The sequence below is a fragment of the Scardinius erythrophthalmus genome (assembly GCF_964197995.2).
Source record: "Scardinius erythrophthalmus genome assembly, chromosome: 2".
Taxonomy (NCBI): domain Eukaryota; kingdom Metazoa; phylum Chordata; class Actinopteri; order Cypriniformes; family Leuciscidae; genus Scardinius; species Scardinius erythrophthalmus.
This window is the reverse complement of record NC_138222.1, coordinates 3809180-3835211: the sequence shown is the minus strand read 5'-3', so window position 1 is coordinate 3835211 and position 26032 is coordinate 3809180. Positions and strand designations below refer to the sequence as shown.

The window sequence follows — 26032 nt, the reverse complement described above, 5'->3', positions numbered from 1 at the left end:
GATTACCTGCAAAAGCCAGTCTCTTGCTCAAAATCTTTAGTTCATCTCTCAAAAGTAAATATCTGTGTCAATGAACATGTCAGTGCCATCAGAATGACAAGTCCTTGTGTCATTGTTCACAAAAAAGATAGTCAAATTGCTTAGTCATATTGTCAATAAAACACTGCACTCTGTTATTATTATCTGATGTAAACTATGGCAACAGTTTGGATGAGTCACTGTATTGAAATGTACAAATCTGCGCTTCTTCTGTATGCCGTACATCCATTTCAAAAGTACAAATGTACACACTACTGTACGTGAGTTATTGATTGAAAGAGACTGAAAAATGGGGCCCATTTTCAACCATTTTAATGCCTGATCAAGCATTTACAGTTTTTCTCAGTCGCTCTGGTGCATTTCTCAGATCAGAAATGAAATTCTCAAAACTACCTGATCAACCTCCACATCATCTAGTCACTTGTGCACATCATAAAAGCAGTTTCTCATTCTTTTGAACAAGTTGCCATTGCTTTGATACATTCATGCAATTGATTATGCACAATTGTCTGCGGTTTCCTACATTATCAGTTGCTAACGCCATGTTGCTCAAATGTATTAAATAGTTGTCACAGTGTCTGGTTTGTGTTTTTCTGGTATCCACTTGAGGTCCTCTTCCCCACGGTGTCATCCACATATTGAACTACATTCCCCACAATCCTTGTCTGTACCAATCACTGTTAATTACACTCAGCTCTCCGTCATCATTGTTTCAGCTGTTCCCTGTTTCATTGTTAGTTTCCCTGTGTATATAACCCTGTCTGTTTTAGTATGTGTCACGGAGTCCTTGTATTTTTCACAGCCACTTCGGTATTCTGTTTCCTGCCTGTTCTTGTTTGTGTCTCGTTTTGGATTGCCTATTCGGATTTTGACCCATGCCTGGACTTGACTACTGATTTTGGATTTCCCTTTAATAAATACTTACCGTTATTGGATCTCCCTGTTTCTCGTGTGTGGGATCGTGACAGAAGGACTCCGTCATGCAGAGATCCAGCGGTGTGAGTTCTAACTTTTTTTCCCCAGCCACTGAACTGGAGAGGAGAGAGTATTTTAAGGGAACCCACCTTGTCATTTTTCGTGGGACCCGGGGAGGTCGCAGAGGAGGAGGTGGTCGAGTGGAGGCCCAACATCACTCTCCACCATGGCCCCCATTCGACCCTGGGCTCGTGAGGGACGGACCGGAACCACCATCTCACCGTCACGGACGGAGAAGGGGGAGGAAGAACACGTCTGCCGATCCAGAGACTGTTCGCGTCACGTCTGCCGATCCAGAGACCGGTCATGTCACGTCTGCCGAGCCTGTGTCTTCGGACAAGATGGCCGCCGCAGAGCCTGTGTCCCCTGAAGAGATGGCCACTAAAACGTTGTTTGATTATTTTTCAACGCTATTTAACATCCTAGAAACACCCAGGAATCTTCACGTCACGTCTGCCGAGCCTGTGTCTTCAGACAAGATGGCCGCCACAGAGACTGTTCACGTCATGTCTGCCGAACCTGTGTCTTTGGACAAGATTCCTGCCGCCGAGCCTGTTCACGTCACGTCTGCCGAGCCTTTGTCTTCGGACAGGATGGCCACCGCCGAGACGGATCCAGAGTCTGCGGATAAAATGGTCATCGCCGAGTCTGTTCACGTCACGTCTGCCAAACCTGTGTGTTCGGACAAGATGGCCACCGCTGAGCCGGTGGAGTCTGTTCCTGAGCCGGTGGTGTCTGTTCCTGAGCCGGTGGTGTCTGTTCCTGAGCCGGTGGTGTCTGTTCCTGAGCCGGTGGTGTCTGTTCCTGAGCCGGTGGAGCCAGTTCCTGAGCCGGTGGTGTCTGTTCCTGAGCCGGTGGAGTGTGTTCCTGAGCCGGTGGAGTCTGTTCCTGAGCCGGTGGAGCCAGTTCCTGATCCGGTGGAGCCAGTTCCTGATCCGGTGGAGCCAGTTCCTGATCCGGTGGAGCCAGTTCCTGATCCGGTGGAGCCAGTTCCTGAGCCGGTGGAGCCAGTTCCTGAGCCGGTGGTGTCTGTTCCTGAGCCGGTGGTGTCTGTTCCTGAGCCGGTGGTGTCTGTTCCTGAGCCGGTGGTGTCTGTTCCTGAGCCGGTGGAGTGTGTTCCTGAGCCGGTGGAGTGTGTTCCTGAGCCGGTGGTGTCTGAACCGGTGGTGCCTGCTCCAGTTCCAGAGCCGGTGGTGTCTGTTTCTGTTCCTGAGCCGGTGGAGTGTGTTCCTGAGCCGGTGGTGCCTGCTCCAGAGCCGGTGGTGTCTGTTTCTGTTCCTGAGCCGGTGAAGTCTGTTCCAGTTCCTGAGTCGGTGTCTGTTCCTGTGCCATGGCCGCCCGAGGGGTCTTCTCCGCCGTGGCCGCCCGAAGGGTCGTCTCCGCCGTGGCCACCCGAAGGGTCGTCTCCGCCGTGGCCGCCCGAAGGGTCGTCTCCGCCGTGGCCGCCCGAAGGGTCGTCTCCGCCGTGGCAGGCCGAAGGGTCGTCTCCGCCGTGGCCGCCCGAAGGGTCTTCTCCGCCGTGGCTGCCCGAGGGGTCATCTCCGCCGTGGCCGCCCGAGGGGTTTTCACCGCCGTGGCCGCCCGAAGGGTCGTCTCCGCCGTGGCTGCCCGAGGGGTCATCTCCGCCGTGGCCGCCCGAGGGGTTTTCACCGCCGTGGCCGCCCGAAGGGTCTTCTCCGCCGTGGCTGCCCGAGGGGTCATCTCCGCCGTGGCCGCCCGAGGGGTCTTCTCCGCCGTGGCCGCCCGAAGGGTCGTCTCCGCCGTGGCCACCCGAAGGGTCGTCTCCGCCGTGGCCGCCCGAAGGGTCGTCTCCGCCGTGGCTGCCCGAGGGGTCATCTCCGCCGTGGCCGCCCGAGGGGTTTTCACCGCCGTGGCCGCCCGAAGGGTCTTCTCCGCCGTGGCTGCCCGAGGGGTCATCTCCGCCGTGGCCGCCCGAGGGGTTTTCACCGCCGTGGCCGCCCGAGGGGTCATCTCCGCCGTGGCCGCCCGAGGGGTCTTCTCCGCCGTGGCCGCCCGAAGGGTCGTCTCCGCCGTGGCCACCCGAAGGGTCGTCTCCGCCGTGGCCGCCCGAAGGGTCGTCTCCGCCGTGGCTGCCCGAAGGGTCGTCTCCGCCGTGGCTGCCCGAAGGGTCGTCTCCGCCATGGCCGCCCGAAGGGTCTTCTCCGCCGTGGCCGCCCGAGGGGTTTTCACCGCCGTGGCCGCCCGAGGGGTCGTCTCCGCCGAGGCCGCCCGAGGGGTCGTCTCCGCCGAGGCCGCCCGAAGGGTCGTGTCCGCCGTGGCCGCCCGAAGGGTCGTCTCCGCCGTGGCCGCCCGAGGGAAAGTCTCCGCCCTGGCTGCCCGAGGGGTCATCTCTGCCGTGGCCACCTGAGGGGAGGTCTCCACCCTGGCCTCCCGATGGACTGTCTGCTCCGCCCTGGCCGCCCGATGGACTGTCTGTTTCACTCTGGTTGTCGGTTAAACTGTCACTCACTGTTCCTGTTCCCCTTCATGGACCTGGCCCCCCATCCCTCCCCCTGAGCCTCCACCATTCCACCTCCCGCCTGGACTCTTGTTTTGTCTTTTTTGTCTTGGAGCGTCTGGTAGCCGCTCCGTAGAGTGGGGGTTATGTCACAGTGTCTGGTTTGTGTTTTTCTGGTATCCACTTGAGGTCCTCTTCCCCACGGTGTCATCCACATATTGAACTACATTCCCCACAATCCTTGTCTGTACCAATCACTGTTAATTACACTCAGCTCTCCGTCATCATTGTTTCAGCTGTTCCCTGTTTCATTGTTAGTTTCCCTGTGTATATAACCCTGTCTGTTTTAGTATGTGTCACAGAGTCCTTGTATTTTTCACAGCCACTTCGGTATTCTGTTTCCTGCCTGTTCTTGTTTGTGTCTCGTTTTGGATTGCCTATTCGGATTTTGACCCATGCCTGGACTTGACTACTGATTTTGGATTTCCCTTTAATAAATACTTACCGTTATTGGATCTCCCTGTTTCTCGTGTGTGGGATCGTGACAATAGTTCTCTGTGCAGTAGTCTTACCCCTCAAAACATCTAGTCATTAGTTCATCGTATAAGACTTATTTTGCATATATAAGTCATTACAGTTTTTCTCAGTCGCTTTGGTGCATTTCTCACATCACTATTTACATTTGCACAACAGTTAGTTCAACCTCCACAACATTTAGTCATTTGGGCACATCATAGTAGCAGTTTCTCATTCCTTCCAACAAATTGCAAATGCTTTTGGACATGCATCAATTGCTTTCATACAACTCTCTGCTGTTTTATAACTTTATCATTTGCTTATGTCATGTCAGTCAAAATTAACTATACTTGTGAATGCTGAATAGTCATTCCATATAAAACTAATAGTCCTTATTTCATTGCTTGAGTCATTACATACAAAAATGTTGAACTAGCTGTCAAAATTTGTCATTTAAAAAAAAAAAAAAATCCTGAAAAAGTCTCCTAAATTTAACAATTTGCAATTGAGCAAGAGACGATATTCGCTGTGATGTAGATTACTGTAAATTATGTGACCAGACAGAGAGGAACGTCTGGATGTGCATGAATGATTACAGTACCATGTATGTTGTATGTTCAGTTCCAATATGTTCTGCAATATTGTTTACAGTTGTGCACAGCTCTACCCAAAGGGAGTTTATGTTTGTTGTAAATAATGGTGTATTTTTTCTTTGCACAATGCTGTGAACAAATTAGAATTGCAAAGAGCATATGCAGTAAAAATGTGAAACATACATATATTCAGTGTCTTGTACTCAGTTACCTCATAAATACAGTAATGTGTAACTTTACTGTATTTTTCAAATGGCTGTGCAAATAGTATTTAGTGCTGTATTGAGCATTTTCAGGTAGTGTCACCAAGATCTGACTTTTATCATTGGAAAACATTTACAGAGTAAACTGTCATAATGAAAACACGACTAAGCCATTTGACTATCTTGTTCATAAACGATGGTGTCAGGACTTTTTATTTTGATGACACTGACACTTTCATTGACATAAATACTTGCTTTTGAGGAATGGGCTATCCATTTTGAGCAAGTGACACGCTTTTGCAGGTTATCAACTAGGTTTTGCAGTTTGTACTATTTGTTTTGAGAACTGCATTAACTGTTGTTCAAATGTAAATAGTGTTATGAGAAATGCACCAAAGCGACTGAGAAAAACTGTAAATGCAAAATGGTTGATCTAGTTGTCATAAACTGTCAAGCATATTTTCTACACATTTCTATTAGACTTTTTTGTAAATGTGCCATGAATTGATGAACTGTGCAGGTGAATCTTGACTTTCACTGATGAAGAGAATGTAGATCAACCAATGAGGAACCAGTTCTCTGAAATAGCATCTCATGAACCTTCAATTGGCAAGCATATGTACATGCAAAAGCAAAGTTCTGCCTAAAGGGGCCTTTCCTGTGTTTGCCTTTCTAATGTTGTAGTTTCGCCTTTGTGCCCCTATTTCTTTTTCTTTTCTATATTACAATAATATTGTACTTTTTTTTTCTTCTTTTTTTCAGACCACTAGTAAAAGTGTAACTGTGAATCCTATCCAGTCTCTTTCAATCAATAACTCACGTACAGTAGTGTGTACATTTGTACTTTTGAAATGGATGTACGGCATACAGAAGAAGCGCAGATTTGTACATTTCAATACAGTAACTGTCATCCAAACTGTTGCCATAGTTTACATCAGATAATAATAACAGAGTGCAGTGTTTTATTGACAATTTGACTAAGCAATTTGACTATCTTGTTTGTGAACAATGACACAAGGACTTGTCATTCTGATGGCACTGACATGTTCATTGACACAGATATTTACTTTTGAGAGATGAACTAAAGATTTTGAGCAAGAGACTGGGTTTTGCAGGTAATCCATGGTGTTTAGCTATTTGTACGAATTGTTTTTAGAAGTGCACTTACTGTTTTGCAAATGTTGAGGATGATTCGATAAATGTACCAAAGCGACTGAGAAAAACTGTAATGCCCGACAAGTCCCTATTTCCAGAAATGAAATAGGGACTTGTTTGTGTTTGAGAAAAGTCCGCAACATGTTAAAACATAGGGGTCATTGAAGCCAGTAGTTTAAGGGACCATTTCTTTGGTTAAAGCCTTACTTAGACTAAAGTGTAGCTCTCCTTGAGAAAGAACGCATTATCTTGATGTTTTGAGAGGACTCTCCTGTTTATAGTTAAAACCTGGCCAAATCCAACCTTGGAAAAGCTGTGTGTTGGTGTGTGTGTTAGTCTTCTTGGTTACAGGTTAAGGAACCACTGGCATTAGTAATTACCAATGGCACCCAGCAACCCAAATCTGCGACCTGGAAGGTCACGACGTGCCTGACTTCAGGGTCTGAGTGTCAGCGGCATAATCTATGGAGATATGCTTTAGTCTATCTGTATATGTGTGGAAAATTTGGTTTATCTGTTTTTTAGCCAATGAGAATCATTCAACCTGTAAGCAATGACGTAGCTTAGACCGTGGAAATGGTATAACTGCTGTGATCTTTGTAACTGTAAGTGGGGCGGCCTACAAACTCCCATGTGAGTCTTGAAGCTGAACTTCTGCTGATGAAACTGCAAACTATCTTCAGTAAAACTTTTCTTCAATTTTTCATAATTCTGACTTCGGGTCTTCTTTCAAACATCTGGTCCTTGGGTCCTAAACTGTTACCCCCTAACAACAGTTTATGACAACTATCAACCATTTTACATTTACAGTTTTTCTCAGTCGCTTTGGTGCATTTCTCACATCACTATTTACATTTGCACAACAGTTAGTTCAACCTCCACAACATTTAGTCATTTGTGCACATAATAGTAGCAGTTTCTCATTCCTTCCAACAAATTGCAAATGCTTTTGGACATGCATCAATTGCTTTCATACAACTCTCTGCTGTTTTATAACATTATCATTTGCTTATGTCATGTCAGTCAAAATTAACTATACTTGTGAATGCTGAATAGTCATTCCATATAAAACTAATAGTCCTCATTTCATTGCTTGAGTCATTACATACAAAAATGTTGAACTAGTTGTCAAAATCTGTAATTTAAAAAATAAAACAACAACAAAAAATGCTGAAAAAGTCTCCTAAATTGAACAATTTGCAATTGAGCAAGAGATGATATTCGCTGGGATGTAGATGAAATTATGTGACCAGACAGAGAGGAACGTCTGGATGTGTATGAATGATTACAGTCCTATGTATGTTGTATGTTCAGTTCCAATACAGTATATAGGCCTACTGCAATATTGTTTACAGTTGTGCACAGCTCTACCCAAAGGGAGTTTATGTTTGTTGTAAATAATGGTGTATTTTTTCTTTTGCACAATGCTGTGAACAAATTAGAATTGCAAAGAGCATATGCAGTAAAAATGTGAAACATACACATTCAGTGTCTTGTACTCAGTTACCTCATACATACAGTAATGTGTAACTTTACTGTATTTTTCAAATGGCTGTGCAAATAGTATTTAGTGCTGTATTGAGCATTTTCAGGTAGTCACTGTGTCACCAAGATCTGACTTTTATCATTGGAAAACATTTACAGAGTAAACTGTCGTAATGAAAACATGACTAAGCCATTTGACTATCTTGTTCATAAACGATGGTGTCAGGACTTTTTATTTTGATGACACTGACACATTCATTGACATAAATACTTGCTTTTAAGGAATGGGCTTTCCATTTTGAGCAAGTGACACGCTTTTGCAGGTTATCAACTAGGTTTTGCAGTTTGTACTAATTGTTTTGAGAACTGCATTAACTGTTGTGCAAATGTAAATAGTGTTATGAGAAATGCACCAAAGCGACTGAGAAAAACTGTAATGACTTATACGATGAACTAATGACTAGATGTTTTGAGGGGTAAGACTATTGCACAGAGAACTATTTAATACATTTGAGCAACATGGCATTAGCAACTGATAATGTAGGAAACCGCAGACAACTGTACATAATCAATTGCATGAATGTACCAAAGCAATGTCACCTTGTTCAAAAGAATGAGAAACTGCTTTTATGATGTGCACAAGTGACTAGATGATGTGGAGGTTGATCAGGTAGTTTTGAGAATTTAATTTCTGATCTGAGAAATGCACCAGAGCGACTGAGAAAAACTGTAATAAAGCCTGAACCTCGTCCTCGGTCCGTCTGTCATATTTTTTAAACTCCATTGTTAATTCGATTAGTAAACAACTGTTACTGCACGCACCACAACAGATTTAAAATATGGTGGTTGAAATAAAATACTACATGAACTCAACCAATCAGCATGTTCAGGGCCAAAGTCCCACTCCCGAAAGTTCCCACGACCTCGCCAGCAGGGACTTTCTGAGGGGGAACTTCATTTAGACCCTGATCCCTGTACCACACCAAAGTCCCTATAGTTCCTGGGAAAAGTCCCTGTGGTGGAAACAAACTGCAAAGAAAGTGGATGTGTGAGTCCCATGGTTGAGCATAAAGAGGTTTAGATAAAGGGGTTTGAGTGATTAATACTCAGTATCTAACCTGACGAAAAGATATTTATGCAATGTTATCCACATTATATTTCATCTGCCACAGTTTTGTGAACTATTGTAAAGATACATTTGGGGCCCTATCTTGCACCCAGCGCAATTGACTTTTTACACCGACGCATGTATCATTCCTATTTTGCACCCGACACACAGCGGACTTTTCCCTCCACAGACGCACGTCAGTAAATTAGGGATTGAACTTGCGCTCCCGGGGGCGGTTCAGCGAAAAGAGGAGGCGTGTTCCGGCGCAAACGTTCCCTGGTGCTATTTTGCAGTTTCAGAAAACAATTCCACCACTGACCAGGAGAAACCTCGTCTAAAGTCAGTGGCGCGTTGCGCATGTTATTCAGATGCTATTTTAAGGGCGCATGTTTGGCCATAATGTAGCGTGTGCACAATGCTTATCTCATCTACACACAGATGCAGCAGTTCACATTTTTATGTCAGATGTTGACGTCAACCCGACGTCGGGTTCTTACGTCAATCTGACGTCAAACCGACTTTCATTTCCAACCAAAATCATCCACTGACTGACGTTACGATCTCTATTCACCTTGACAAAAATGTATTGGAGTAAAAAGTACAATATTTGTCTTTCAAATGTAGTGAAGTTAAAGTAAAAAGTTTCCAGAAAAAATAATACTCAAGTACGGATACTCAAAAAGTGTACTTAAGTACAGTCCTCAAGTAAATTACTGTCCACCTCTGCGAGTAGGTGGCGACAAGTGACTGTTAAAAAATGAGTTTGTTAATGAATTATTCAAGAGATTCGTTCAAAAACACTGATCCATCTAATAATGAGACAAGTGAAGACTTTATAGTTAGTCATTGATTAATTCATTCAAACTGATATTTAAAAATAAAAAAAGAATTAATTTTTTTAATAGACTGATTTTTTTTTTTTTTTTTTTTTTTTTTTTTTTTTTTTTTTTTTTTTTTTTTTTTTTTTTAATAGACTGCAGCCCCTCCTTGAACTGCCACCTTACCGTGGTGGAGGGGTTTGAGTACCCGAATGAACCTAGGAGCTATGTTGTCTGGGGCTATATGCCCCTGGTAGGGTCTCCCAAGGCAAACAGGTCCTAGGCGACGGGTCAGACTAAGAGCGGTTCAAAACCCCCTATGATGCCCAAAAAAAGGAGGACCGTGACGTCGCCCGGTATGGCGCAGCCGGGGCCCCACCCTGGAGCCAGGCCCGGGGTTGGGGCTCGTATGCGAGCGCCTGGTGGTCGGGCCTCCCCCCATGGGGTCCGGCCGGGCTCAGCCCGAAGGAGTGACGTGGGGCCACCCTCCCGTGGACCCACCACCTGCAGGAGGGACCGTAAGGGGCCGGTGCTAAGTGGATCGGGCGGCAGTCGAAGGCGGGAGCCTAGACAACCCGATCCCTGGACGTGGAATCTAGCTCTAGGGACATGGAATGTCACCTCTCTGGCGGGGAAGGAGCCTGAGCTTGTGCGTGAGGTTCAGAGATTCCGACTAGAGATAGTTGGGATCACCTCCACGCACGGCTTGGGCTCTGGAACCACACTCCTCGAGAGAGGATGGACTCTTCACCACTCTGGAGTTGCCCATGGTGAGAGGCGGCGGGCTGGTGTGGGTTTGCTTATAGCTCCCCAGCTCAGCCGCCATGTGTTGGAGTTCACCCCGGTGAACGAGAGGGTCGCTTCCCTACGCCTTCGGGTCGGGGATAGGTCTCTCACTGTCGTTTGTGCTTACGGGCCGAACGGCAGTGCAGAGTACCCGGCCTTCTTGGAGTCTCTGGGAGGGGTGCTGGAAAGTGCTCCGACTGGGGACTCCATCGTTTTACTGGGGGACTTCAACGCCCACGTGGGCAGCGACAGTGACACCTGGAGGGGCGTGATTGGGAGGAACGGCCCCCCTGATCTGAACCCGAGTGGTGTTCTGTTATTGGACTTCTGTGCTAGTTACAGCTTGTCCATAACGAACACCATGTTCAAGCATAAGGGTGTCCATCAGTGCACATGGCACCAGGACACCCTAGGCCGGAGGTCGATGATCGACTTTGTGGTCGTTTCATCCGACCTCCGGCCGTATGTCTTGGACACTCGGGCGAAGAGAGGGGCGGAGCTGTCAACTGATCACCACCTGGTGGTGAGTTGGATCCGATGGCGGGGGAGGAAGCTGGACAGACTCGGCAGACCCAAACGTACTGTGAGGGTCTGTTGGGAACGTTTGGCCGAATCTCCTGTCAGAGAGATCTTCAACTCCCACCTCCGGCAGAGCTTCGACCAGATCCCGAGGGAGTCTGGAGATATTGAGTCCGAGTGGACCATGTTCTCCACCTCCATTGTCAACGCGGCCACTCGGAGCTGTGGCCGTAAGGTCTCCGGTGCCTGTCGAGGCGGCAATCCCCGAACCCGGTGGTGGACACCGGAAGTAAGGGATGCCGTCAAGCTGAAGAAGGAGTCCTATCGGGCCTGGCTGGCTTGTGGGACTCCTGAGGCAGCTGATGGGTACCGACGGGCCAAGCGGACTGCAGCCCGGGTGGTTGTGGAGGCAAAAACTCGGGCCTGGGAGGAGTTCGGTGAGGCCATGGAGAAGGACTATCGGTCGGCCTCGAAGAGATTCTGGCAAACCGTCCGGCGCCTCAGGAGGGGGAAGCAGTGCCCTACCAACGCTGTTTACAGTGGAGGTGGGCAGCTGTTGACCTCGACTGGGGATATCACCGGACGGTGGAAGGAATACTTCGAGGATCTCCTCAATCCCGCCGTCACGTCTTCCATTGAGGAAGCAGAGGCTGAGGGCTCGGAGGCGGACTCATCCATCACCCAAGCTGAAGTCACCGAGGTAGTCAAGAAACTCCTCGGTGGCAAGGCACCGGGGGTGGATGAGATCCGCCCTGAGTACCTCAAGTCTCTGGATGTTGTGGGGCTGTCTTGGCTGACACGCCTCTGCAACATCGCGTGGCGGTTGGGGACAGTACCTTTGGACTGGCAGACCGGGGTGGTGGTCCCTCTTTTCAAGAAGGGGGATCGGAGGGTGTGCTCAAACTATAGGGGGATCACACTTCTCAGCCTCCCTGGGAAAGTCTATGCCAGGGTACTGGAGAGGAGAATCCGGCCGATAGTAGAACCTCGGATTCAGGAGGAACAGTGTGGTTTTCGTCCCGGTCGTGGAACACTGGACCAGCTCTATACCCTCTACAGGGTGCTGGAGGGCTCATGGGAGTTTGCCCAACCAATCTACATGTGCTTTGTGGATTTGGAGAAGGCATTCGACTGTGTCCCTCGCGGCGGCCTGTGGAGGGTGCTCCGGGAGTATGGGGTCCGGGGCCCTTTGCTAAGGGCTATCCGGTCCCTGTACGACCGGAGCAGGAGCTTGGTTCGTATTGCCAGCAGTAAGTCAGACTTGTTCCCGGTGCGTGTTGGACTCCGGCAGGGCTGCCCTTTGTCGCCGGTTCTGTTCATAATTTTTATGGACAGAATTTCTAGGCGCAGCCAGGGGCCGGAGGGGGTCGGGTTTGGGGACCACACGATTTCATCTCTGCTCTTTGCGGATGATGTTGTCGTGTTGGCCTCATCAGACCAGGACCTCCAGCATGCACTGGGACGGTTTGCAGCCGAGTGTGAAGCGGCTGGGATGAAAATCAGCACCTCCAAGTCCGAGGCCATGGTTCTCAGTCGGAAAAGGGTGGCTTGCTCGCTTCAGGTTGGTGGAGAGCTCCTGCCTCATGTGGAGGAGTTCAAGTATCTTGGGGTCTTGTTCACGAGTGAGGGAAGGATGGAACGGGAGATTGACAGGCGGATCGGTGCAGCTTCTGCAGTAATGCGGTCCCTGTACCGGTCTGTCGTGGTGAAGAAGGAGCTGAGCCGCAAGGCGAAGCTCTCGATTTACCAGTCAATCTACGTTCCTACTCTCACCTATGGTCATGAGCTGTGGGTCATGACCGAAAGGACAAGATCCCGGATACAAGCGGCCGAAATGAGCTTTCTCCGCAGGGTGGCTGGGCGATCCCTTAGAGATAGGGTGAGAAGCTCGGTCACTCGGGAGGAGCTCAGATTAGAGCCGCTGCTCCTCCACATCGAGAGGGGTCAGTTGAGGTGGCTCGGGCATCTTTTCCGGATGCCTCCTGGACGCCTTCCCGGGAAGGTGTTCCGGGCATGTCCCACCGGGAGGAGACCCCGGGGAAGACCTAGGACACGCTGGAGAGACTATGTCTCCCGGCTGGCCTGGGAACGCCTCGGTGTCCCCCCGGAAGAGCTGGAGGAAGTGTCTAGGGAGAGGGAAGTCTGGGCATCCCTGCTTAGACTGCTGCCCCCGCGACCCGGCCCCGGATAAGCGGTAGAAGATGGATGGATGGATGGATGGAATAGACTGCAGCATTTAGTCAGAACCTTTAGTAAATTACATGTTTAAGTGTCTATTCAGAATTGTGATCCCATTTTTTTTTAATATGTGATTCTTAGTTTATTCAGAATTGTGCAGCTCTAGTGTGAGTGTATAAACACACTGATCAGTGAATTTGCTGCTGCGACGCAAAAGGGCACCAGATCAAATCTTGCCTAGGGCCGCAAATAGACCAGTCCTGCCTGCGAGCGAACGGGTCATCAGCCTCAGATGTATCATTTATTTGTTTGTGTGTATCCTATAAAAGTGAGTACTGTTAATCCTACTATGTTCAGTGATTTATGATCGTTATCAATTATGACACAGTTATCGGCTGTGTAAAGTTACGTGACAATGCTAATTAATCTGGGCTAGATCTAATAATTTATCTGTCAATCACAATATTCAGATTTATAATGTTTATAATGTTATAGTAGCCTAAGTCATGTAGAGTTATAATGTGTGTAATGTTATAGTAGCCTAAGTCATATAGAATTATAATGTTTGTAATGTTTTAGTAGCCTAAGTCATGTAGAGTTATAATGTGTGTAATGTTATAGTAAGTCATGTACAGTAGATACATAATGATAATGCGATGGACTGTTTATGCATCCTTATGTTTTTGTATGAGCAGAGCCTAAACTTGTATGTGAATGATGATAATTATGGACTATTAATATATAATAATGATGTTGCTGGAGTACTACTCGAGTACTGCAGAAGAAACCACACACACATATTCAACCATAATCATACCATCCAAGTCTACGTCAGTTGATATGCACCCAGCTGACTAATGAGCCAAACACACACAAAATGGAGCCCATTTTCAGCCATTTTAATCCCCGAGCGAGCATTTAATGCCCCGACAAAAGCCCCCCCCCCCTTTTTTAACTCTTATGTTTCAACAGGATTATATACAGATAAATAACATGCTAAACTTTTTAAGCAAACATTCTACAATTAAACTTATTAATAAGCACAGCTGAAAAAAAATATCACATACAAATTAAAAAGTAAAATAAATTATATATAAAAATAAATTAAAATGCGTATTACATGTTCACACAATGTTTCTTGACAAAGTGACATCGCCACTTTTTATCTTACAATTCTGTTTTTTTTCTTCTTCTCAGAATTACATTTATATCTCGCAATTCTGACTTTATAACACGCAATTGCGACTTTATATAATGCAATTCTGACTTTATATCTCCCACTTGTGCGTTATAAAAAAGAATTGCGAGATGTAAAGTAAGAATTGTGAGATATAAAGTCAGATTTGTGAGATATTAAGTCAGAATTGCGAGATATGAACTAGCAATTGTGAGATAAAAAGTTGCAATTATCTTTTTAAAAAATGTTATTCTGTGGCGGAAACTAGCTTCTATAGTTTTTAGCACACCTGTTCACACTTGAGCTCGTTAACGCCGTATATTTAAGTTCCTCTTTGTTTGCAGTTCATTATCCGGTTATTGTTGTTGCCATTTTCCTGTGGATTTACCCGAGTTTGTATTATGTTATTAAGCACTATTATTTTGGAGCCTTTTTGCATATTCATATTCATCTGACCTTAAACGTTACAAAAAAAATAAACAGTTGTCGGCTACACTTTATTTTAAGGTGTCATTGTTACAGTGTAATTATATATTTAAGTACTGAGTAATATTAATTAACTACATGTACTTACTATACGATTAGGGTAGGATCAGGGTTTGGTTGAGGGTTAGTTGTTAATTGGTAAGTACATGTAACAAATGTATCAAGGACACTGTAAAATAAAGTGTTACCCAGTTGTCTCCATCATTGGAGAAAATCTGTGTGTTTTTGACGTCATATAAGCAGACTGTATTGTAACTGTCACTGAATAAAATGATCACTGATGAACTTTAAACATGTCAGAGATTAACCAGGTCAAAAGGGAAACCAAGCTGCCATCATTAATGTCCTACGATGTGATGATCTTATAATAATAAGGCTTTGTAAAGATAAATGGCCTATGGTACATTTCAACACAACAACTCCCTTGACGAGTTTTTACCTGGAATTTTTACAGTAACCGGTTTCTCAGGTAGTTTCTGTATGTCCTTCCCCTTTTTCACACGAGAGTTCCGTTTTCTCTTCTGTTATAAGCTGACAGAATGACAGAGTTGTCAGACTCTGCTCTGTATCTCTTCTGCAGACATTACTCACACACGTGCAGACATGGCTCGACTGGATGTCACCGAAACCTTTCACGGCATCACGTTCCCTGGGCACTTGCATACACAAGACTCGCTGAATTATGCCACCAACTTCAAGTTCCAGGACACAGACACTGTAATTGTCACTTACCCAAAATCAGGTAATAATGAAATGCATTTTCTTTATTCAACTTTAGTTCTTCTTTTACTTAGGTTGTGTATTTGATTAATCTCATTTTTGTGCTAGGCGATATGACCAGTCTTATTTCACGATATGAGAAATTTTATTTCACGATAACGATATATATATAATATATATATATATATATATACACTACCGTTCAAAAGTTTGGGGTCAGTAAGATTTTTAATGTTTTTAAAAGAAGTCGTCTGCTCACCAAGGCTGCATTTATTTGATTAAAAATACAAACAAAAACAGTCATATTGTGAAATATTATTCTAATGTAAATCAGCTGTTTTCTATGTGAATATATATAATTTATTCCAGTGATCAAAGCTGAATGTTCAGCATCATTACTCCAGTCTTCAGTGTCACATAATCCTTCAGAAATCATTCTAATATGATGATTTGAGGATCAAGAAACATTTATGATTATCATCAATCTAATCAGTTTTTTACATTTTTATTTCATGATGCTATGATGAATAGAAAGTTCAAAAGAAGAGCATTTATCTGAAATCTAAAGCTTTTGTATCATTAAACACTACCGTTCAAGAGTTTGGGGTCAGTAAGAATTTTAATTTTATTTTTGGGGGAAAGAAATAAAATAAATCAATACTTTTATTCATCAAGAGTTAAACTGATCAAAAGTTACAGTAAAGACATTTATAATGTTAGAAAATATTATATTTTAAATAAATGCTGTTCTTTTGAACTTTCTATTCATCAAAGAATTTTGAAAAAAAAAATTGTACACAACTGTTTTCAACACTGATAATAATCATAAATGTTTCTTGAGCATCAAATCATCATATTAGAGTGATTTCTGAAGGATCATGTGACACTGAAGACTGGAGTAATGATGCTGAACATTCAGCTTTGATCACAGGAATAAATTACACTTTAAAATATATTAAAATAGAAAGCAGTAATTTTAAATTGTCATAATATTTCACAATATTACTGTTTTTTGTTTTTGTTTTTTATCAAATAAATGCAGCCCTGGTGAGCAGAAGACTTCTTTTAAAAACATTAAAAATCTTACTGAACCCAAACTTTTGAACGGTAGTGTATATATATATATATATATATATATATATCAATCATGATATAGTTATTGTTTTTATTTTCATGATATAGTTATTTATTTATTTTTATTATTTGTGTTATTTCATCTAATTTCTGTTATTAAAAATAAGAAAAAAGAAGCCAGTTACAAACAATAGGACAAATACAACATAACAAAAACCTGAATTAAATAAATTAAGTTTTTCAGGTACAATAGGTTTATTTAACGAATTACATGAAAAGGACTAGATGTTACAATCCGAACTGATTCAGTCCGATGCTTGTCTTGTCTTGAGTCGGTTTTGAAGCACGATCTTAGTTGGGGGTGTTTCGTTAGTGACCATATAGTAACGTTTCCTCCTTTACGGCACATCTTCAGTTGTGCACCTTACCAGCGTAGTTAGAATTAGTACAGAAATGTAATAATCAAATGTAAAAAGTAAAAAATTGCATTGTCTTCATTGGATTAATTAAATATAAATGTATTCTTATTAAAGCTAAAACAAGTCAAGAGCAGTAAGTTATTTTCTCTTTAGTTTAATTCACATTAATGACACAGAGCAGCAGGTTTATTAGGCTACTGTCACTTTAAGACCAAACGCACAGATCCATTACACTGATACACATACCGGCCGTGTTCACATGAATACATACATAAATACGTGAGTATTCGACCATTCAAGCGCAATAAGACGTGAAAGAGAAGAGACTCGTACTTAGGCTGTGTGTCAGTCAGCGCGTGACCGCATTGAGCTCTTTATCACTGCTTATTGTGCTTTTAAACATCGAGAATGTCCCAAATTCGCGAATCGTCTTCTAAATGTGAGGCAGCTTTCTGTGCGCACTTTTCAGGATATGTTGCTCTTATAACTCTTTTTAACATGAGGCACGCTCTTTATATTCTCATTCACGCGTTTCATCAGTCAATAGTGCTATATATATTTATATACCGCGATATACACGATCTAGCAAAATCTCTAACGATAGACATTTTATATACGGTGGATACGATATATCGTCATACCACCCATCCCTGTTTTGTGCAGTAAGCTTTTTTTTTTTTTTTCCCAGGCAAGATAATTATTCATGTCTTTCCCTTGGCTCATAGGAACCACATGGATGCAGGAAATCCTCACTTTAGTTTTGAGTAAAGGGGACCCAACTATAGCCCAAAATCAGCCCAACTGGGCCCGTTCCCCGTGGCTTGAGCAGTACTACTGTCCTGAAGTCCTGAAATTCTCCAGCGGGCCTCGCATTATCACGACACATCTGCCTTATCACCTGCTGGGCCCGGCCCTGAAACAATCCAATGCAAAGGTGAGTGATGGACAAGACACAAATTTGCCCTATATTTAGGCGGGACTAGTTTTCCAGGAGGATGTTAGAGAAAATTGGGTTACACTTTATTTTAAGGTGTCATTGTTACAGTGTAATTATATATTTAAGTACTGAGTGTTATTAAGCAACTACATGTACTTACTAGGGGTCGACCGATTAATCGGTCGGACGATTAATCGGCCGATTTTTTGCATTTTTTAACATAATCGGCATCGGCCAATATCCAGTATTTCAAGCCGATTATTAGGCGGGCGCATCTGTGGGCAGCCTAGTGTTGTTGTTGTTGTGGAACAGGTGTGCGACGCACGCTGCGCCTAGAGTCATTCTCCAGCGGAGTGAGCAGACCTCATCCAGTGCCTAAGGAAGGAGCTAAGTTCCATGGAGAAAACTCCTTTATATTTAATTAAAACCTTTTGATATGTTACTGCCAACGTCGAGAAAAAATATGAATAGGCGACATGACGTTCGGCTACTTTGGATATTGATAGCGTTGTTGAGGTTGCATTAGCACAGCAGAAGGGTTGCTATCATGTCACAATAAGTAAGCAAGAATTTTGCAATTACAGACAGTGAATCTGAGACTTTTATCTGTTCTGTGTCTTATATTTGAGAGGGTTGTCACTCAATGCAGAGAAATAAGTAATAAAAAAAGTGACCAACGCACTATAGGTTAGTGAAGGACTGGCTTTGCTTTGCTAGCGTCGATGTTGCTAGGGTTGGGTAGCTACAGATAGACCCGGTGCTAATACGGCACCGGTGCCTTAACGACCGTTATTTACCGGACCGAATATGAATGCGGATTTCTGTGCTTCATTTCACTGTTATGCCTGTGCTTCTCTTGGATGCTCTGAAAACGGACGTTAGAAACGTAACGCTAGTCAGCAGTTAACTTTAGCATACCGTTAGCTAGAGGCTGGATTAAACACTGTTAAAATGCCGGCCAAACAGTGTAATGTGTGACTGTATTGTAGACTAGGGGTGGAACGGTACATGTATTCGCATTGAACCGAAACGGTACGGGCGTCACGGTTCGGTGTATACATTTACACGGAGAATACATGGTATAAAAATAAATAAAACTCGCATGCAAAATTAATACATGTTATGCGGAACTACTACTACGGGTTCTTTAGGGACACCTAATCTGTAGCTCCGCCTTAGCTCTGAAGCAGGCAGCGATGTAAAGATTGCAATGCTGGAATCATAAACTGTCTATGGCTGGAATATGGTGTGTGTGTGTGTGTGTGTGTGTGTGTGTGTGTGTGTGTGTGTGAGAGAGAGAGAGAGAGAGAGAGAGAGAGAGAGAGAGAGAGAGAGGCGCTGGGCGCGATCCGTGTTTACAGTTGCAAAGTGTTTACTTATATTTGTGTGTGTGTGTGTGTGTGCGCGCGTGAGGTGCGGATGCGATCGAACAGTGGAAACATAAAAACATACTCCGTCATTTTGTTTATATCCTACAAGACATCATTCAAACTGCAAAGTGTTTAAGTTACTGTTAATTAAAATGTTAAAGAAAACAAATATATTAATCTGAAATGTAGCAAATTAATTTTCAATTCATTCAAGTACAATTACCAAACATATCTCAAGGTCTTTTGTACAAGTGCAGATTGGTCAAGTGTTCAATAAATGTTTTTGTTGAGAAATCTTGTCTATCTTAAGTAATTATTTGTGTTACATTTTATCTTTCAAATAGAGGTTAAAAACAAGCACATAATCGGCCAAATATCGGCCAAAATAAATCGGCAGCATTAATCGGCCATCGGCCGACCCGGATTTCAAAAGATAGGCATCGGCATCGGCCTGAAAAAAACCATATCGGTCGACCTCTAGTACTTACTATAGGGTTAGGGTTGGTTGAGGGTTGAGTTAATTATGCATAATTTACTGTTATTACTATGGTAAGTACAAGTAATGTATGTAACAAGGACATTGTAAAATAAAGTGTTACCGAAAATTGTTTCACATGCGTACTTCTGAATCTGAATCTGCCATTTCTGTGTTTTTCTCACACAACCTCAGTATAAATTTCAGAAGCTAATTACCTAGTGTTCTTCAGCAAACTCAACGGCCCTCTGAGAAATCTAACGCTTCTCCTCAGGGGTTTTTTGACCAACCTGAGCTACCGTTTGAGCACCAATCTTTCGTTTCATTTCAGTATGGATGGTATCGAATGAAAACATAAAATTCTAAAATTAATAAATAGAGGATAAATCGCTGAAACTGCTTAGACTGCCAATTCTAGCATCAGTGTCAGGTGAGAAACTAGTCAAAATTTCTCTGCTCGCTTATGTGAGTTTATCATACACAGCCAGTTCTATAAACTCATGTGAAGTTTATAATTCATTAAAAGACATACATCATACGTTATGCATGTATCGATCTGTAAAGTCAAAAAAACAAACGTAATATCCGCACACTGATGTGACTGCTCCAGAAAAGTATGTAGTGCAACATTTCAACCATCAGGTCTTCATCAGGGACAAACTTAGTGAAATAAGGTACAACTCTTTATAACCTTAATTAAGTGCACACTCAAACACGTGTACAAGTATACCACAAAAAAAGTGTCTTGAATTAAAGAGAAAAGAAAAAACAATAAACAAATAATGATAATAATAAAAACTTAAAATAAAAATTGAAAAAATAGAATAGAAAAAAAGTGAATCGAAAGAAAACAAATAATGATAATAATAAAAACTTAAAATGAAATAGAAAAATAATTCTATTTTTCTATTTCATTTTAAGTTTTTATTATTATCATTATATAAAAAGGTATTATTTATTTATTTTAATAAAATTTAATTTATTAAAAAAATGTAATGTCCACATTTAGAAAACACACGGAGATGTTAGTGTCACGAATCATGATTTCCGTTGTTTTTCAAGGACTCTTATTTTGATATTCTGTTGTCTTGCCGTTTCTGGTTTTCACGTCCGATATTTAGTTCTTCTTTGCCTCTATTTCTATAGTTTCCCTTGTTAGTTTCGATGGTTATTGACTAAGTGCACCTGTGTCTTGTCGCTTCGCTCTGAGACCGACTCAAACCGCTCGTCGATATCCTAAATGTCGTTTAGAAAACTAGTCCCGTCCAATACTTGCTTTGTTGAATTTGCTTGCAAGGGACAAATGTTCACAAATACGATATAACAAAAATATGAATTAAATAAACAAGTTTTTCAGGTACAATAGGTTTATTTAACATATAGTTAGAATTAGTACACACATTTAAATATTGCATAGTCTTCATTGTATAAATTGAATATAAATTCTTATTAAAGCTTTGCCAAGTGTCAAGTGTTGTGGAAATGATGTATTTAGTGGTGAGACTGCAATGAAAATGGCAGGATGTCGAGTAGACATGCAACACCTTTTTTTTTTGCAAAGACATCTTCGGCTCGTAGCTGAGATTTGCAGACAGTACACAGTAATTTTCCACTAAACTATTGTCATGCAAGCACATACATTACATGAAGCAAAATTAATTACCATAACACTTTCCTCAGGTTATATATGTGGCCAGAAATCTCAAAGATGTGGCTGTTTCATATTATCACTTCCACAAGATGGCCAACTTTCTGCCTGACCCAGGCTCTTTCTCTGAGTTTCTGAGTGCTTTCCTGAAGGGAACAGGTTAGTTAAGTTTATATTATCAGTCAGTTATTACCAGTTTGAGTTTCACTTTCTTTTCCTTATAAAATTGATGGTGCTTTTCATCCATCAGTGCATTATGGCTCTTGGTTTGAACATGTCAAGGGCTGGACCAGTCACTCAAAAGATATTCAGAACTTTCTTTTCATCACATATGAGGAAATGTGGCAGGTATGATAACATCATTAATTTCGTGACCACATATACTGTGTACTTAAAGAAGCAGTTTCAGTTTAAAACATTTGTATTTTATCAGGATCTTTATGGGGCTCTTCAGAAAGTGAGTCGATTCATGCAGTGCCCTTTATCTGAGGATGAGCTGATGCTTTCTCAGAAGTACTGTAGTTTCAATAGCATGAAGGAAAATGCCATGGTGAACTACACCCTCATCCCTCAGGAGATCATGGACCACAGCAAGGGCAAGTTCATGAGGAAAGGTATGTAAATACTTCTCGTTTTCTTCAAACATTAGTATATAATCATGTCACGATAGAATAGCAAATGGGCTTAAAATTAATATAATCATGACTAAATGTACACTGCCCGTCTAAAAAAAAATTAAATAGGTAAATGCTTAAGAGTCTATCAGCCCTTTTTTAACGTTCTGAAACGCAAGTATCAAACGCGAAACGCAAGTAACTTTGTGGGCGGATCTCGGGTGCTGTTGCTATTATACCGGCGGGATAAATGACTCAACGCCCGACGCAAATCTAAAATGGGTTGGTCTGAAGTAGCTACATTACTCATAGGTGTGGTTTGGGCGTAACGTGAAATAAACCAATCAGAGCATCATCTCACATTCCCTTTAAGAGCAGGCGCTCTTGTTCCATGGCGGATTGCTATTATAACGGCGGATTTGCCAGGAGCGGTTCACAGCCGAGGAGACTGACGTTCTCGTCAGGGCCGTAAAACACAGAGAAGTGACATTGTATGGGGATGGAGAAACACACCCAAATTAGCTTCGGTTAAACAGGCGTATAATAATTTTGGTAAATGTGTAAGCTCGATTTATGCCTATTTTTTCACATCTTCATGGACAAAACAATGATTTCCCTCGTGTGGAATATTTTTCCTTGTACTTATGTATGGTTTGCAAAAATGAAAACTGCTGCGTCTGTGTGTAGATGAGAGAAGCAAAGTGTATGTGCGTTGTGCACACGCTACATTATGGCCAAGCATGCGCTCTTAAAATAGCATCTGAACGCACCACTGACTTTAGACGAGGTTTTCCTGGTCTGTGGCGGAATTGTTTTCTGAAACTGCAAAATAGCACCAGGGAACGTTTGCGCCGGAACACGCCTCCTCTTTTCGCTGAACCGCCCCCGGGAGCGCAAGTTCATTCCCTAATTTACCGACGTGCGTCTGTGGAGGGAAAAGTCTGCTGTGCGTCGGGTGCAAAATAGGAATGATACATGCGTCGGTGTACAAAGTCAATTGCGCTGGGTGCAAGATAGGGCCCATAATTGGATTATTATTGCAGTGATTATTATGTTTCTATAATGCTATTTGTTTGGCAGCAGTTCTTGACTGACAAGATCTTTCCCAAAAATTGATGCACCTCTTTATGCAACCATTCTTTCACAGTTTGAGCCTGATGAATCTTGACATTATCATCCATGATGTGTCTTCATACATGGTTGTTTAAGAAGTGAAAATCTACACACTCCATCAATTAGGGTTATAAACATATAACATGCTAGAAACATAATAATCACTGCAATAATGATCCAGGTAGAGACTCCAAGAATTTGGTCAGTGTATATAATCCTGCATTAAGTGAGATCACTCATTGAAAAACACTAGGAAATTGGTTTTCTGCATTCATTAGTCATATTAATCATATTGGAGACCTTTAAAAAAAAATGCGACCAGTATAAGGGTTGGACAATGAAAGTGAAACACCTGCTTTTAGACCACAATAATGTATTAGTATGTTGTAGGTCCTCTTTTTATTATATTGAATTGAAATAGGCAAATGCTTATTAAAGTCCCCCTGTAGTCAATCATTTTATCCCTAAAAACTCATCTTTGATCACCAAAATCTATTTAAGCATTTTTCCTTGAAAATCTTCATGCCTTAAAATAGCTTGAGTGTAACTCGACACCCTCGCCTCATTGAGTATACACGGATCTATGAATATGCAAATGAGCCCCGCCTCCACTCACTCACTCAGCTCAGAGATCCACTGGTTGACGATCACACGTTGATCTGATTGGTTACAAGGTAGTTTGTGACGTCAGAAACACCAGCGATTTCAAAGCGTGTTTTTGAGACTGTCTTTGGTTCACTGCAGTTTTAAGGAGGAAATACTCAGCAATGGTGTCGACTTATGAATTTACACATGGTTTGTCTTAAAGCAGATTAAAAACACCACATAGACACATAAACAACATTAACATGTCCCCACAGGGGGACTTTAAGAATTTGCCTATTTAAATCCAAACAGCAACTTTTTTGTCTGGGCAGTGTATAGTGCTTCTGTGTCAAACCTGTGATTTTATAAAATATATTTTTTATAATCATCTGACCACTACAATCCTTGTATCTTTCAGGTAAAGTCGGAGACTGGAAGAACATATTAACTGAGGAGCAGAGTTGCCTCGTGGATGACGTCTACTCTTCCCAGATGGCAGATTCCTCACTGCTGTTTAAATGGGAAATGGGAATGGCCTAGGGAGACTAAGGCCTTGGATAACCATTAATAATCCACCATCACATTCTTCTCTCATCACTGCTAATATCCTTCATTTAACATTTATAAAAGTTCCTAGTATTTCACAGTGAAATGCCCTGATATAAATAAGCTGATGTATTTGAGTCCTTTCTGTTTTTTGTGAGTGTGTTTTTGTGTTTAAAAAAAAAAAAAAAGGTTTCAGCATGTGACCTTAAGAGAAATGTAGCAATATTTATGTAACTTATTACAGGTAATTTTATATTTTTGTTTGATGCAATATAACTTACAACATAATAAAATTATATGAACATAACCAGTCATGTCAGATAAGCGGAGTTATGATCTAGATAGTTTGACCTGTTAGAGGTGTAATTTACAAAACAATATTTAAAGATGAAGAGTGACTTTATCAGTCTGTGTATGCATATAGCCTTGAATGATGTTTCATATTGCTTTTCACTTTTATCTCTTGGAAAAATTTTATTATTGTGCAATGCTATTGTAAAACAAGAACATCGCAAAATATACATAAACCTATTTGACAACCTCATATGCTAATTGTGGTCATTTTGAATTAAGTGAAATTGCTGAAAGTACTGCTGTTACATGAAATTACTGCTATTAAGTGAAATTACTCTCCATTGGTGACAGTGGTGTAACAAGGGCAAACCGCGGGTGTGTTTCATCAGTGGTGTGTAACGCAGTCACTCCAACTAGCCAGTTTGGCGGCTTGAATTTTACATATAATATATACATTTTTCAGTTGCAGTCTTTTAAAAAGGCATCTGAAATAATAAACTAAGTGCTATGAAGTGTTGTCAAAAATATAGATTTTTCGATACATATCGATAATGAAATATCTGAAACGCTTACACTAATAATTTCCTGAAGAATAGATACACGATACCAGCTGCTCTTTCTCTCTCTCTCATCTCTCTGACAGCAAATATTGTTGGCGTTGAATTTCGGCGAGGGATTGCACGTATTTTACTCATTCCTGCATATTTTCTGCTCACACCCAAAGTGCGTGCACATAAAGCAGACTCTTATGCTTATTGCATTGCTTAAACCATCAAATACACACAAAATAATATTAAAACGCCGGTCTTGATGAGTATTTACGTAAACATGCCCATATGGAAAAGGTTTGCTAAAAACATCTGTGATTCTTATGTTCCAACAGAATATCGTAAGGGACATATATGCTGCAAAAACCACATATATTAATTGCATAATATTAATGTATTTTTAATCATATATGTCATATATGTCCTACATACAACTAAAGCCATATAGATTTTCATGATGTAAAAACATAGGAAAACAATGCTAATTTAATATGAATGTCCAGCATGGATGTGTATAAAACAGTGCAGTTTACCAGTCAGTGTACTTCACTCATGCTTGCTCTTATCTTGTTCTAAGTCGATGCCTGTAGTCAATCATACTGTATAATCAGCCTTAGATGAAACACATTTAAACTACACACACAAGCACACATTTTAATTACAAAATTATTTATTAGAGTATATTCTAAAAGATACATTTGCATATTTCACATATCAATAATTTTTATTTTAAATCCTGCATCACCAGATTTCATTTTCATTTGTGACAATTTCTCTAAACTTTATCACAGAACAACTATGGTATAACAGTTCTATTACTAACAACATAAAACTTTCCTAAATGTCAAAGTGATTCTTATGCGTATCACTCTAAAAAATAATTCAGTGGCTTAGTAAATATCACAGTAATAATTAACTTTATTAACTTAATAAAATCTCCGAATATCATTTACTTGATAGTTTGAGTTGAACAGACCGAAATAATTGACTAAAACTCCAACAATTAATTTTGTCTGAAATTTACAGTTTGAAGTTTTTCACTAAAATAATTTAGTATTTGACTAAGCAATTAGAGCTAAGAAATGATGGAAATTTTACAAATATATTAGCTCTAATATATTTGTGAAATTTCCATCACATTATTTGGGAATGGATAATTAAACTGATCTGTTTCAAGAACCACAAATAGCCTA

The 26032-nt window shown here is 41.9% G+C and overlaps 1 protein-coding gene across 1 annotated transcript; it reads left to right on the top strand.

Moving 5' to 3' along the window:
• The first annotated feature begins 15055 nt into the window (after nucleotides 1–15055).
• Nucleotides 15056–24540, top strand: sult5a1 (sulfotransferase family 5A, member 1). The gene is made up of 6 exons (XM_081347349.1): nucleotides 15056–15238; nucleotides 17435–17643; nucleotides 21172–21298; nucleotides 21390–21487; nucleotides 21573–21753; nucleotides 23870–24540. The coding sequence occupies exons 1-6, from the start codon at nucleotides 15100–15102 to the stop codon at nucleotides 23989–23991; spliced, it is 876 nt and encodes a 291-aa protein (XP_081203475.1). The 5' UTR covers nucleotides 15056–15099; the 3' UTR covers nucleotides 23992–24540.
• The last annotated feature ends 1492 nt before the right edge of the window (nucleotides 24541–26032 follow it).